This window comes from Netta rufina (genome assembly GCF_964035555.1).
Source record: "Netta rufina genome assembly, chromosome: 1".
Taxonomy (NCBI): Eukaryota; Metazoa; Chordata; class Aves; order Anseriformes; family Anatidae; genus Netta; species Netta rufina.
The window spans coordinates 151,025,304-151,041,282 of NC_140123.1; the positions used below are offsets into that span (position 1 = coordinate 151,025,304).

Sequence of the window (15,979 nt, forward strand, 5' to 3'; positions counted from 1 at the left end):
GTCTCAGAACGAGTAATGACCAACACAAACGTCCTCTTCTCTCACTCACAATGTGAGCTGAACTTCCTTTGCCTTTCCCTTTGCTGACCAACTCAAAGCACAGCTAAATATGATACATACCATACAACTCATTCTCCACCGGGCATGTCATGAAAACAAAAAAATCACACACAGTAGAAGCTGGTTTTATCTTGTACTGCTATAAAGCACTATACTGTGAATGGTGACAGCAATTGAATACTATAGGTCAATATGTGGCATTTTTGATACATTTCTGCTACAAAATTATTAGGTTTTAAAAAATTCTCAGTTTACATGTATATTTGTATGCTCAGAATTCAAGGTTTCCAGTATCCTGGCTTTCAGAGCAGACAGCCCTTCAGCTCTGATCTCCCAGTTTTCCAGTTTCCTCACTATAGAAACAGATACAGAAATGACCAGGGAGTTTCTCCTCAATATCCAGACATCACTTAATCTCTTTGATCTCAGAGAGTGTAAATATCTGAATTTTTACCAAATACAACCTTCCGCTGTTTCTGGTACATGGAAAATGCTTAATGCAGAAGAAAGATCTTTAAAAATATGGGTATTTCCCTGCAAGTGGAAACCCAAGGTTTTAATTGCTCTACTTAGAGAACTGTAAATCCTCGTATATTAAATTATTTCTGCTTACCTTAAGGCCAGAATACTACCTGGTAGTGTAAACTACATATGAACAGCTCACATTTCTTTACCTAAATTGCTTTCTTCAAAAGTGAATGAAAAGAGATTCTGCCCAACATTTTCAAGCATGGATGCTTAAATACAGGCAGTTATACCTAAATATAGGAGCTTAAAAGAATGCTTTTATTTTCAGAATTGCTGAGGTCCTATAACATTTAGTAAAATTAAAATAATTCAATAACTTTAAAAATCAGGACCTTTAGGAACCTATCCTGAGATACTCATTTCCATATATATATATATCTCACGATGTCTTATTTTTACATTTTAAAACTTCTCGTTCCTCATCACAGTTTTGATCTGCTTGCTCAAGCATTGTGGACCATTCTTTTAGAATAGCCAGTGCCACAGAATTAAATACAAAAACCTATCATTGAAAAAGGGAGTAGTGAACCAAGACTCACTCTTCCCTTCTGTATTATTCCATAGCTCAATTGTTAGCAATTCAAAAAGCAGCTGCTTGGTTGTATGGTCTCTTTCTGTAACAGAGGATTTTTTTTTTTCTAAGAATATAAAAAGGCCAGTAGCCCAGGGGGTTTATTTCCAAAACCTGTACTTTATTAAGAGAAGCACAACAAGGTAATACCTTTTATATCTGTAACAAATGGTTACAAGAACTTCAAACAGAAATTATAAAAGGCAGCTTGGGATTTTTTTTTTATTTTTTTTTCTAATGCCCATATGACGATCCATATGGGAAGAATTTCAATGTGGAAATCATTAAAGATTTTTCAAGCCCTTTCACATCCAGTATTGATTAAAATGCTCCCCAAACTATTGGAGAGATCTTAAGATGCATGAGCTGCCTCATTTATGGATTGTCTTGTTTTGTGTTAACTTACAGGAATCACTTTGGAAATTAATAAGAGATTTCATGGACAGATTTCTTTAAACATTGCTTTCTCCATTATTCCTCCATTGTTAGGACAGCTAGAAATATAAAATGAAACATGTATTTTTGATGCATTTACATGCATCAGAGAAAACAGTGCATACATTACAGTTTTTGCCAGAAAAATCTCCCATAAAATAGACTGACGTGTTAGAAAAGTGGGAAATGATGACAAAGGTTTTAGATTCTCAGATTAACTCCATTAAGGCAAAGTGGTCTCCATGGAATACAGTCATTAGATTACATAAGCTTTAATTACCAGCCGGTGTTGACTTGTGACTCTTACTTGGAAATTATATGTCATCTTTTTTATTTAATTTAGATTTTCTTTTGGTTTATCTTACTCTACTTGTTCTAAGAAAAAAAAAACAAAAAACACAGATTATTATTCTTGCAGCTATTTATAACACAGTTTAAAGTCCTAATAATAAAAATACTTAGACATATGCTTTACTTCAAAGTTGTAGGCAGCCTTCTTAAGGGCTACTTTGAGAAGTATCTGATGTTATACTATGAGCTCACATCTCCATTGAGGTGTGAGTTTTGAGAACGGAGGAAAATGTTAAGGGAAGGGAAACGCAAAGGGGAAGGGGCTAGGGGAAAGGGAGAGGAGAGGAGAGGAGAGGAGAGGAGAGGAGAGGAGAGGAGAGGAGAGGAGAGGAGAGGAGAGGAGAGGAGAGGAGAGGAGAGGAGAGAGGAGAGGAGAGGAGAGGAGAGGAGAGGAGAGGAGAGGAGAGGAGAGGAGAGGAGAGAGAGAGGAGAGGAGAGGAGAGGAGAGGAGAGGAGAGGAGAGGAGAGGAGAGGAGAGGAGAGGAGAGGAGAGGAGAGGAGAGGAGAGGAGAGGAGAGGAGAGGAGAGGAGAGGAGAGGAGAGGAGAGGAGAGGAGAGGAGAGGAGAGGAGAGGAGAGGAGAGGAGAGGAGAGGAGAGGAGAGGAGAGGAGAGGAGAGGAGAGGAGAGGAGAGGAGAGGAGAGGAGAGGAGAGGAGAGGAGAGGAGAGGAGAGGAGAGGAGAGGAGAGGAGAAAAACACTCTGCTGACACACACAGATATCTATATACAAGGGAGTTCATTGGCAAGGCAGTATTAACTGAGACAGAAGAGAAGGTAATTTCTTACAGATCCTCTGGCTGACCTAGCTGCCAGCAACATGTTGTGTAATTTTGGCCTTTCTTTGTTCCCAAATGAAACACGGTGTTTAGCATGTCTTTGGAAAAGATAAGAGTACATTTAAAATAATTCCAGCTCTTAGTGAAGTTAAGAATTACCTAAGTAGAGACGGCAATGATCTTTGCAATGTGAAACTATAACCTCTGGGCTGTTTCCGTGACACTCTAAGCTTTACATTTTTCAGAAATTAAGTAAAACATTGAAAAGGACCACTGTAACTTGTACCAGCAGCTGCAGAATTTTCAAGGAGAGTTATTAGCCACAGGACACTGCATCACATTTGAAAACTAAATACATTCCCAAAGCATTTCCATTACATTTTGCCCAGCTGACCCAACATCTTTAGTAGTGTTTAGTCTTTTGCTTCGGAAAAACTAAACTTACGTTGCACTTAGAAAATATTGATAAGAGCTTGGCTGTGTTAAACTGGCTGAGAGAGAGTATTTTTCACCCTTGCAGCAGATTTATAAAATCCGTCATAATTAGGAACTAGATGCCCCAGAGAGGTAAGCAGGAAAGTTGCAGACTAGGACTAAGCGCTCATTCTACATGCCTCCCTCTGTGCGGCAGTGCCAATGCATATTTATCAGAGTCTGCAAACTCTGCACTATCGCAGCTCTGCTGAGTGCCCCCATGAGAACAGACTGTCAGTTATGTCAAACTGGGTGTTAAAAGCTGCTGGGATTTTGTGGCTTGAACATACGTTTTCTGAAGACAAAACTGGAATCAAGCTCCTTTTCCACTGGGAGCAAAATGCATTTTTGAACGACGGTGTTCTTATAGGGAATTAACCATACTGCCCCTTCCCCCTCCTCTTCCCACTCTCTGGAACTCAAAGACAGATATAGTTTCCCAAATGGCTTGAACAAATAGTTTGCCTATGTCTCATGATATATATGGTATGACTAGAATCAGAAACTTGCCTTTTTAGACCTGGCAGAGGAAGACCTGGGGAGAGCTGAAATGTTCAATATGCAGGATTTGCTGTACATTCATGGTAGAGAGTAGACAGCACAGTCCGTCTACAGAAACTCCTGTAGTTTCTATTCTTAATGACCCAGCACCCCTGCTGTCTTGTGTCTCTCTATCTAGCACTCTAGCTCAAAGCTGGGGCTGCAACAAATACGTTAGTACGCAGGGGAGGGATGATTACACTGACATGGCTCCCTTTTCTCGGAATTTCTGCACTACAGGAGTAGGGATTCCCTACAGAAGCAGGGAATTGAGGCATCCCTTCTTGTGTTAAAATACAGAGATACTCAGTTAAAACATGCTTTAAATAGTAAACTGGAAGGAAATGCCAATAAGAGCAGGCAGGACATCTCTGTGAATCCCCGACAGATTCACTGCAATCAGTGCTCTTACAACGGATACCAAATGAAGGGCAGCTGGAAAAGGAGATGAAGTGTGGTTGCTTTGAGGGGCCAGTTGCTTAATCACTAGAGTACATTCAGGGTGTTGCAGAGCAGGACTGAGGTGCAGTGGTTCAGCTGCCCAAGGAGAACCCACACTGTGCCTGCCCGTAACAACAGCTGTGTTTGCTACACGAGCATCTTTCAGTTCTGCAATACTCTCCCTATCTCTCTTCTTACAGGCAAATTCTGCACCTGCCACATCAGGTTCTGTCAAACCCTGATAACCAGAAACTCTGAACAAGGGAAAAAAAATCTCTTCGACAATATGTTTAGAAGCGTTTTTGTTCTGTTCTTGCAAAACTATATCTAAAATTAAATGTGGTGATCCTATAGGCAAAGGACCAGTAGCCTAACTTTAGTTTACAGGATAGAACAAGCAAACTTCTGTGCCAGTGGAAACACAGTTCTTTCAAATACCTATTCTCCTTGTTTTATTGGACAATGCCAAGTAGGACAAATTCCCTGCTACAAATTTTACGGTTAGAAAAAGAGACATTTCCATGCCTCTTTTCACTGATGACCTTCGAGTCAGATGGTGAATCTGCTATTGATGTCATGAAGATCCCACCATCTGAACTAAAAGCCTCGGACTCTCCTAACTCATTCCTCCTAATGCAGTATCATGACCTGTCTCCATCTTCCTTTCCTACAATTAAACAAATCCTAGCAACTAAAGTAAAACTCTCTAGTCACGGTAACCTTTCAAATGAATACCAGTCTCCAGCATAACACTGTTTGCACATGGCAACCAATGCAAGGAATATTCATTTACACTTAAAAGCAATTTTCAGTTGAGTTTGTTGTTCATTCTCCAGTCCTCTTCGCCACTTCAAAGAAAGAGACACAAGAAAGGAGACTTTCTGAGGCATGGTCCTCTGCTATGTAGCCACAGCATCGACAGATGCTTTAGAAGTCTAATCATTTGCCTGCATTTTCTAGAAGATCAGGAAGAATTGTCAAAGAAGCTGTATTTCTTCTCTGAGAACATCTTTCCTTCCAAGTGGGCCATTTAACACCCATTGAGAAAAACTAGTTCTGGGTAGGAATGCACTCAGATTTGTCTTTCAGTATATTTTGAGCAAACAAGTGAGATAGGTTATCTTGAAAGTTGTAACTCTACTGAAGTTTCATTAGCTATACTGAACTTCAACTCTTCTGCTGAGCTAGACAAATCCTTTGAGATGAGTAGTACTGCTAGCCAAACAGTAATTGTGTTCTTGACAAGGGCAGACTCCACCAGAATCAAAAATACCAATGTTACTTCTCTTTGTTCTGTTTTCATTGTTTTATTTAAATATATTTCCCATACCACTTATGGCAGATTGTTTATAAGTTTAATTGTTTAGCTGAGTGATAAAACAGAGGAATTTCCTGTAAGTGACACAAAAGCAGACTGCCTAAACCTTTGAGCTATGACATTCCTATTATTTACAGCACCTTTGGAAACATACAGAATTCTAAAGTCTTCTCAAAATGGAGGCAAGTACCAAGAGAGAAAAATGCTAAAAAGCTAAGCACTGAAAATACTCCCATCGCCATAAAAATGTGTACTTTCAAGAACCCCCTTAAAAAAAAACAATCAAAATAGACAAAACACCCCAAATTCTTGCAATATAAAGCCACTTTACACTGAATAATTCAGGAGTCTGATTGGAAATAGATAAAGTTTTAAAATTTAACAGGGTTTTAACATTCAGGAAAATCCTGCCAAGAGCATGATACAGGTTTTTACTGCTGTTTTGGTTTTATGTTTATTTTAGTATTGTTTTTCTTGCTCCTACTCCTTTGTTGTAGTCAACTAACAAGAACATACTACTTCTGGGAAGACCTGCAAAGGCTACATATTAATAGTGAAAGTTGGTCTCGTATTTTGGAGAATAGAATAGTTCAGTTGTAAGAGACCTTCAAAGATCATCTAGTCCAAATTCTTGACCACTTCAGGGTAACAGGAAGTTAAAGCACATTATTAAAGCATATTATCCAAATGCCTCTTGAACACTGTCAGGCATGGGGCATCAACAACCTCATTAGGAAGCCTGTTCTAATGTTTGACCACTATCACAGTTACAAAATTTTTCCTAATACCTAGTTCAGAGAATGTCCTGTCTCCACGTGCACTCCAGCCAAGCTCTTAAAATGATATTTAATGAGTCCTTTACCACATTGTAAAAGGTAAGCATTTACATTCTCTGTGGAAGGTTACCAGAAATGGGTAGTGTTAAAATGGTGCACTAAACACATGGTAAGGGAGTGATTACTCAGAGTGTTCCAGCAGGGATCAGAAGAGCAAGGTGGGGGAATGGAATGCTCCACTACAGGTGTAAGAAGATATTAGCATGACATGAACAAGATTCTTCCTCCCTGGTATAAAATATCATTCAATATGAAACAGTGTTTGAAACAAACTACCTCCTTAGTAAACTCTTCATATACTAAGCACACTTTATTAATTTATGTGTCCTGTTTGAGTTAAACAGTTTGACTAGTCTCTCACTTCCCCATTTCAATCCATCTTCTGCAACACTGACTAAAGTGTACAAGGGATATACAGATATGCCCACATAGAGTTTAACGTCATTTCACTTTTTCTGGAGCTGCTGTTTATTAAGAGAATTGGCTATTTTATCTTCATTGGACATTGATGCCTCTACATTTTGGGATGTAACTGTGCTCTATGTGCTAAAAACAAGTTGCAAAGCCTTCTGGGGGGCTGCCAGTAGCTCCTCCAAGGCCACAATAAATAATCTGACTTTGGTGAAATAATATAGACTATAGTAACAGATTTACATTGAAAAACAAGTGTCTAATTAGGAAGCTGGAATACAGAAGAAACTGGTGTGTACTTATATATATGGCTTTCAAATTATTATCTACACCTGTACCATAAACTGGTACCAAAAGTACGCTAAATGAATACAAAGCTGTTATTACTATTATTTTCCAGCATTTAGGCGTGTGCAAATGCTTTACAGTTCAGATATGGTATCGATTCCTGCAATGCAACAAGAAAGGGAAACAAGTAGATTTCTGATCCCTTGAATTTACTGTAGAAATATTTATATGAGTGAATCTATTTATGGTGGTCATAGATTTCATGCTTTTTTTCTTTCCAAAGAAAAGGCAGACAGGAAAGGGAATCTGATTTTCTATTGAATAAGAGATCAAATGTAACAAGAGCTTATTTAGCCATAATCAGATATACAACATATAAAAAAAGAAAGCTACCTTTACCTGTGAAATAAGACAGACTTGACGAGTGTGACAACATCCCGACTGGCATTGTACCCTGCACAAACAATGGCGACGTGGATAGTCTGTGGGAGAAGAAGAACAAAAAGAACAAAAATTAAAGCTTGCTCCTGTGTTCTATCGCTTATTAAGGAAAGCACATACATGACAGTGCTATTATTTAGTGCGGCGATTGTTAAAAGATTTGAGTGGGTGTTTTGCAGCTGTTTGCAGCCCACTTGAGGCAGTTTGTTAAAAACATCTTAATTGAGTTATAACACCATCATCATTCCAAAGTCATTACTGTCCCTAAATTACATCAAATGTCTGAACAGAATTGCGTTTATTAGCTAAGAGCATATGTGTGTGCACGTGTACACACATACACACACATCCATTTAGCAGCACACAAAAATCTGAGTATGCAAACATGCAGACACTGTTTAACCTTCTGAACCGAAGTTTAAAAATATGTCTGATAGTTAGCAGATACGCTTGTAGAAAATCCGCATTATTTCCATCCTAAGGATAGCTATTACTGAGAGGGTGAGCAAGCTCTGATGGACAAGCGAGACAACCTTTTTGCCCTGGGCTGGGTGTGCCCCAGTGATAAGATAGGACACTAATTGCAAAGGCACAGGGTCACCTCTCTGCTTATGACCAGCAGCATGGTCTGTACTAGGCGGCATTAATGTGAAGTACAATCCCACTACCCTCCCCATGCTACCGCCTTGGTAAATATTCACTTACTCTGTCCCTTCTCCCTACCGCCCTTTTAGTCTGAGGCAGAAGTTTACGCATCTGTTCAAGAGGAAAGGGAAAATTGAAAAAGTGCTACTAGTCATTACAATTAAGGCAGTAAGTAATAAATTGCAAAATGCTGCTAAGTTACTCTTCTGTGGTTTTAAAATTAGCCATCGCTATTCCCTGGCAACAAAAGAAAATCTTAGCAGATTTTGACCCAGCTTCCATACTTTTCTGTTTGTTAGTGGTCATAGAAATGAAGGAGAGTTCACTATGCCAGCCGCATAGAGCTGTGATCAGGGACACAGCTGTGAAACTGCAGGGAAGCCTCATTTGGCTTCCATTTGAAGCTTGGTTAGCTGGTCTGTCACACGCACAGCTCTCATTTTCCACAGAAAGCCCACTATGCAGAGAACAAATAAGGAATTTTGCCTTCTCACATAGTCATACATTCCCAAAGCCTGGCTTGTAACAGAAGCAGATTTACGCAGGAGGTGGCATGTGTTGGGCATGGCTAAAGAGCCCATATCCCCAGCCATTAGCATTGCCTGGTACAGGGCACAATTTGAATCATACAATGGCCACATCGCCCTGCCATTGTGTAGCCCCCACACAGATATTGCAGGTGCCTCCAGGCCCACTGTGTCCCACAAGCTGGGAAGATCTGAGGTTTTTAGGGGACGGGAATGACTAAGGCAAGCGTCTGTCCACAAAGGTAGGAGAACACTGCAGTGCATTTCGACAACAGTGCTGTGAGGTATTCGGCAATTTAAATTTGTGTTAATATCAATGGGAGTTGAGTGTTCTCAGCACTTTGCAAAAGGGTTTCTCTCCTGTGATACCGACAGGGGAGAACAGAGGCTGCTTTTATTAATGACTTTTTATAGCAGTGGTTTGTACGATGCTTATGGGCATGGGTTCCTGTGGCTGCACTGATTTGCTAACACTGCATGCCCTGAATCCTCTCTGGCTGCCACCTAGCCTTTCTCAGGCTCTTGGAAGACCGAGGATCCTTGCCTTCAATGCCAATATAAATCAAATTAACTGAGAATGCTCTCATGCCTGCTTTAAACACTTCACCTGAAGACACTGCACCAGACACAAATATTTGATGGGGTTTGATGGAATAGCACTGTCACGATCATTTTGTGCTACCTCTATTTGCCAAAAACACTCTCTTCACAGCCTCTCCCTTCATCCTACAACTCCTCCCAAAATCAGAGAGTTAATTCTGTCAGGGACTTGCCCACATCTGTTCTCCTTTTCCTAAATCAGTTTGTTTCAAAATTAAGAGTAGACATCCCTTGGTGTGTTTTAGTTTAGTTGGTGTCATTGTCTTGCATGCCGATTGAAACAGGGAGCAGTGAGAAAACAGCACTTGCTGCTCTGCTGAATATCCTTCTGTTCAGACACAGGAATCCATACATCTTCTGCTCAGATTCTCTGTGGTGTTTGATACTATTTATCACTTCCATTCCTGCCTTCCATCAGCCACAGGAAAGAAAAATAATCCTAAAAGAGAATAGAAACCCAGTCCCTTCTTTTTTTTTTTCAGAGTTTTTGCCTGCAGTATGCTGCAAGACTATTGTTCACTCCCTCCACCCCCTTGTTTAACTGTTAAACAGAATCGATGGGAAAATTGATAAGTCAACATGAGGTCAATAAAACAATCTGTCTGTAGGTGTTTGCTTCCTAATGAAAAAGGCCTGATTTCTTTTTTTTTTTTTCATGCTTGTCCCAAATACATGTTCAGAAGGAGAGCAGCTGTCTGTAGCCTTATCCTGAGGAGACAGGGCACTAGTGGTTGGAAGAAGGAAGCACTTCAAAGAACTTGCATTCTCCTGAGTATACTACTGTGAGCATCTGCTCTCAGATCATGAAATTGGTCAGCACCTTCCCAGCTCTCTGAAATTCCTCATTTTCCTTCAGCAGCTGGCTAGGGGACTATATCTGATCTCACCCAAATGGGCCACTGTGATTCGCATAACCTCAGGAGTGAAGCCAATGCAGCAGCCTGTCTGCTTGGTTCAACATGTCCCTCCAAACATCCACACCAAAGCTCTGCGTGCTACAGTTGCTCCTCACTGTTTGGGATTGGTGATAATTACAGTTACACATCTCCAGTCTGGATATTCAGAAGTCATTGCAAGACTAAACTGAGCTCCTTGAAAGTGTCCATATTCCTACAATGCTCTTTTTGAGTTGCATGATGGACATGTTCATTACTAGTATATGCTACAAGAAGTCTGAACACAGGTGTTTTATTGAAGCTGCTTTTAGAAAATGGAACTCACTGGAACAAAAGTTTAAATTATGGTAATTCTTACCAAACTTTTGAATTATTTCTGTTTTTTTGTTGTTTGTTTTTTGTTTGTTTGTTTTTTGTTTTTTGTTTTCTTATTCACTTTTCTTATATTCACTTACACATGGAGATATGGATAGGTAATCAAAACACTGAAGAAGTTAACCACCACACTGTTCTTCTTATAGGTTGTGGATCAGAGACACAAAGATATCTATTTTTGATTTAAAACAGTTTCAGGAGTGCTTAAACCATGTACTGAAAAGGCATTTAATTTAAGCTTCTTTAGGAAAGGAAGTTTAAAATGAAACCAAGGTGCATGCTGACATGGTTTAGAAGTTAATGCTTTAGCTGCTACAGACAAGTAAAAACTGTTTTTGAAAGTAGTATTTAATATAAGCCCATTCTGGAGTGATATTTATGAGAAGAAACTATCTAAGACCACATGAAGAACTGGGCCTTAGATCCCATGCTGATGAGGAGTATAAAGTACCTAGATAAACAGATGTTACTTTTTTCCTCCTGGAGGCAACTTTTTGGAATGGTGAAATACTGATTTTAATAAAGTCTAATTAGTTTCTATAGCTAAAAATAGTCTTTGGTGAAGCATTTCATACATCAGTAATTTTCCAGTAGCACTAGCCAGGCATTCCACTACAGTTGTTTAGCTCTTCATAAATAATTTTTGAATGTGATTAAGCAATATTAAAAGCATGTTATAAGCATGTAAATATGCTATAAATGCTTCCCTGAGGCATGTAACATCTGCCTTTCCTGTGTTTTTATAGGTCTTAAGTTTGTGCGTGTCTTTTCTTTGTGTCTCTGGAGCACTGCATGCTCAACACTACTGAGCAATACCGTTGAGAATAATAACAACACAAATATTCCTGTAAAAATGCTGCACATGTTTGTAAGTGTTCTGCCAACCTACTAAATGCTATATTGCTAATTAACCATTTTCTAATATACTCTCTCTAAAATATTTACAAATGCACACTTAATTCAAATTAAATGCCCAGTTTATGGAAACACAAGCTGGAAAACTACTGATGTGACATCATAAGAAAGTCGTGTAATTCTGTTAGCTTCCATCAGCATTATATCTTATGAAGGCTGCTATTTGTGCCTATGACTGAATAAAGACTACATTTACATATCCACAACGTGCTAAAATTGTTGGGGGACAGGGATCTGCTCTCTCCAGGTAGAAGGTATTTGGTTGGAACTCTGATCTTGTTCTGCAATATAATGCTTATTCAATTTTATAATATCAGAATTTTGTAACATCTCCTGCAGAGTAGGAGAGTAGGAAATGTTGGCTGGAATACAACAAATCCACAATTGTTTGATATAGATCACAATTGCACAGATCAAGCTTTATCACAGATTTAATGTTCATTCATTGTAACTGCATTTTCAAATGTTTTTATCATCACTAAAGACCATCTAAAATTAAATTCTGAAATGTTAGCTTCAGTAAATCTCAAAGAACTGCCTTAGTGAATAAACAATCCATCCCTAGCTTTCCTTGTCTCCACCAGAGCCCCAGTCTCTTCCTGGTCTCTACCCAATTCACTGACTCTTACTGTAATATATTCCAGGGTCAGAGGCTTAAAAAGATTTAGTTTACTCCTCTGAAACACTGAAAACAGAGGGTGAATGGAGTCAAGATACCACTCTTGCACAAAAATGGAATCAGAATCTACAGTAATAGGATAAACGATGAGACCTCTGGCAAACTTGATAATAAGGAAGTTTAATTTTAACTTCCATTCCTATTACTGAATTACTGAGTGAATTTTTTTTAAGAAAAAAAAAAAAAAGCTATTTTGTTCTCAAAATAGTGTGCAGTGAGATAGGGGAAAGGCAAATAAAGGGAGGTTTTGTATTTTATATAACTATTGCCTCCAGCACAATGCTAAACCCCACTGAGCAAGTAAATTTATTGGCAAAACACATTATAACCTGAAAGACCACTTAAACTATTCCTCCGTTAAGCCGTACTATTTTTTTTTTTTAATCCCAAACTAGTTTGGTACATTGAACAACCCAGAACTGAGTCTCTGCTCATCACAGCTTGGCATGACAATAAGGAGGAAGTAAGGTTTGTTTACGAATGGCCTGAACCTTCCCTTGTTAAAAGAAATGCCAAAGTGCTTTTGGGAGGAAAATTAGACTCTTATTATCAGGAGGAGGGAAAATGAAAAACAGACTCCTCCTTTTCCCTCTCCTTAAAATAACATTGTTTTTATTCATTTACAGCACCAGACAAAGATGCCCAGAACTGGGAAACGAGAATTCATTTTTAAGCAATATTTGCCTATTAAATAGACTTTACCTGAAGAGCTAATTAGGACTTCTTTTTCTTTCCCACTTATTTTCTTTCAGTTTTTATCTTCCCAGTGGTAGAAAGCAAGATAAAAGGTGATACTGTATTACCTTATTTGTAAAAGTAAATCCAGAAAGTTATTTTTGATGCTTTCACCAGTTGACTGGGGAAAGTCAAATGAAAACAATCCTGAAACACCTTCTTAAAATTAGATCTCTGGTCCTCCGCTGCTAACAGTACCACTTGTGCACAGCTACCACAGAGCAGGTGCTTCCACAGTGGCATCTGGATACACCAGTGAAAAACAACTCAAAAGCATAAACTGGTTCCATAAACAACAATATATTTAACAGTAAAACCCTGAGTCACTCTAGAAGAGGTGCATAAACCAGGGAATAAGGCATTTAAAAACATGGTGCCTCCTTCATTTCATTTAGAAACATACAGGGTCTGTTTGCTACAGGTCTTCTAACAGCACAGCTACACTGAACTCAGCTTGGAACAGAACTTTGCCTTTGACATCAAGTTCAGGGCCACAAGAAAGAAAAAGATAAAAAAAAAAATCTGATCAAATAATTCAAAAAAACGTTTAAATTATTAAATGCTTAAAAGTGTTTTTTTTTTTTTAATCTAAAAAGTAATGCCTGTTGATCCTTAAGAGGATGATTTCTGAGTTAGAAGTTTGAGGGGGGAAGGGGATGGCGATCTGCAATGTCTGTAAAGGATCAAACCCATCGAGCTTTGTTTCTGGCAGATTTCTGCGGTTTATGTACCTCGCATTTTTCCACTGCTGGTTGCTGCCCACACTCCGAGCTGTTCCCCGCCACAATGCCAGCCCGCAGGCTCTCGCTGTCGCCTGTGCCCTCTTCCATGGAGTAGGTCTTGGAGTGATTGCCGCGGTGGTGCGAGGGGCTGCGGCTCTGTGCCAGGCTGAGCTGCTTGCGCAGCGCGCGGTTCTCCTCCTCCACCTCCCGCATGCGGACCTCCAGGCTCTCGCGGTCCCTCTGGCTTGAGGCCGTGTAACGAGGACTGTGGGGCTGGGACTCAAGTGGAGACAGCGACACTGGCTTCCCATCTGCAGGAGAAGGGAACAAAACACTTCTGTCAGAATATACCAGAAGCTGCATTCTTTTTTTTTTTTTTTTAATATAATAATTGTGAGGCAGGGATGTATTTCAAATACAGCACTTTGAACAGGCTTGGAGCTTCAAGGAAATGGTTCAGCACATGGTAAACCTGGGCAGATGCTGAAGGTCCGTGTGCTACAGGTTCTACTAATTTTAAAATCAAACTAAAAGATAAGCATGTATTTCTTTTGTTCTGGATAGGGCTTCCTGCCAGTCTCTAGTCTGGGAAGACAGTCAAGAACAGAAGGATTCAATTCAAAGACAATTAATATATGGTTAAATATATTTTAGAAACGTATCCAAGATAAAATAATTTCCCTATTCCCTATTTCTCCACAGTTGAGCTGCAGCAGTTTGGTTACCATTTCAGGCCAAACAGTAGCCCCAGCTGATTCACATGTGAGAAGCAGATGGGCTTGCTCAGCAACACAGTATTATACACTTGCTGAGAAATGAGGAGTTCGGAAGGACAGAAACATTCAGTACACATGAGGATCAAATTCGGGAAAGCGTTTTGCCTGAGAAAGACAAGGGAATTTTGAAAAAAGCAAAGTTGTTTAATTCAACACCTTTAAATGAAAAGTTATATTCAAGAAATATGAAGACTTCACTTTCAAATTTTCAAAAAGTACCTTTGTTCAAAACAGCATTAATAATGAGCTAGGTGTAAAGTACAAAAAAGATAAATTAACCTCAAACCAAGATCCTCTACCAAATACAACTACTAGACTTTCTGCCACCCTTCCAAGTGAATTATTGCTATCAAATTTTAAGAAAGCAAATATGGATGCAGCTGATATGTTGTCAAAGGAGATGTACTTTCATATAATGTTTAACAAAATTATATATATATGCAGTACAAACTCTTAAAAGGTGGTAAAAAAAAAAGCCTTAATTTAAACTCTGATTAAAAATGTTCAATTAAAATCAAATTGAAACAAAGCAAGACAGTGAATTATCCACAGTGACATAATCAGCATGGTGTTCCTTTACAGTGAAGATATGTAAATGTCTTATGCCAAGGTATTTCTCAGAAATAACCTTCCACCTGTATGCATTAAAAAAAGTTTGCTATTTAATAGTTTCTCCAAAGCACAGAATCCCCCTGGCCTTATCAAACAAACACAAGCCTGAGTGGTTTACAAAACAGAAATCATGCAGCAATTGTTTAGCAGTTCTTCTTAACAAGTACATTTCTCATCCTCTGACTCAAAGCTATCTCCCTGCTATAAAGACCTGCTCATTGCTTGTTCTTTTCCATTGTTTCATACTTACATGAATGGCAAACAATTCCAAGTTTATGAAAAAAGCAGCTATAGAAATGAAAACCTCATTGCAAATTTCCATTGTTGTGTTATGCAGGTGTACACACATCCTGTTATCTATGTAAAATAGCTATCCTGTTTTTAATGCAACATTTGGTTAGAGTATCTTGTACTCACTTGCAGACTTTCTCCTGCAAAAATTCTCTAATTTATCATTTCTACCATTAGCAAAGCTGATGGAGAAGTCTGAGCTTGAAAAAAAAAATTTGAGACAGATTCTGAAGTTTGGCTGCTGATATTTTGGATCTTGAATCATTAAACAAGTATTAAAAATTAAATGGCAGATTTGAAAGGCCTGAAAAATCAGGGGTGCAACAGTACAGAAATGCCAACATTAAGGACAGAGCCATGCTACAATCAGAAGTGCAATGAAATACTGATTTAACTCTCTCCAACCTTTTTGGAAGACACTGAATTGCCAATGTAACTGCAAGGCCTCCGGCACGGACAGTGCAAGTTCACCTGGAAAAGCCTGAATATTTAGTTGTACAGCTGATTTGTGCTGTCTTTGTTTCTCAGCTGCTAACAAACACCCATGCTAGGAAGACTAAAACTAATTTGGATGTGCTTATATTTCATTCCTGTTACTGGACAGCAAGAGTGAATTGCATAGATAGTCTCAGATAAAAACAGCACCCCTACAATTCCACACACACACACAAAAACTATTTGTGTTATCATCAGGCATACAATTACAATGAAAATCTAGCCAAAAACTTGATCGTCA

The 15,979-nt window shown here is 38.9% G+C and overlaps 1 protein-coding gene across 1 annotated transcript in view; it reads right to left on the reverse strand.

Moving 5' to 3' along the window:
- LARGE1 (LARGE xylosyl- and glucuronyltransferase 1) overlaps positions 1 to 15,979 on the reverse strand; it is a 281,219-nt gene that overhangs the window by 131,672 nt on the left and 133,568 nt on the right. Inside the window, exons 4-5 of the mRNA XM_084289677.1 lie at positions 13,574 to 13,875; positions 7,429 to 7,511 (exon numbers count right to left, since the gene is read on the reverse strand). Of these exons, the coding sequence (XP_084145803.1) occupies positions 7,429 to 7,511; positions 13,574 to 13,875 (385 nt within the window). The remainder of the gene's footprint in view (positions 1 to 7,428; positions 7,512 to 13,573; positions 13,876 to 15,979) is intronic.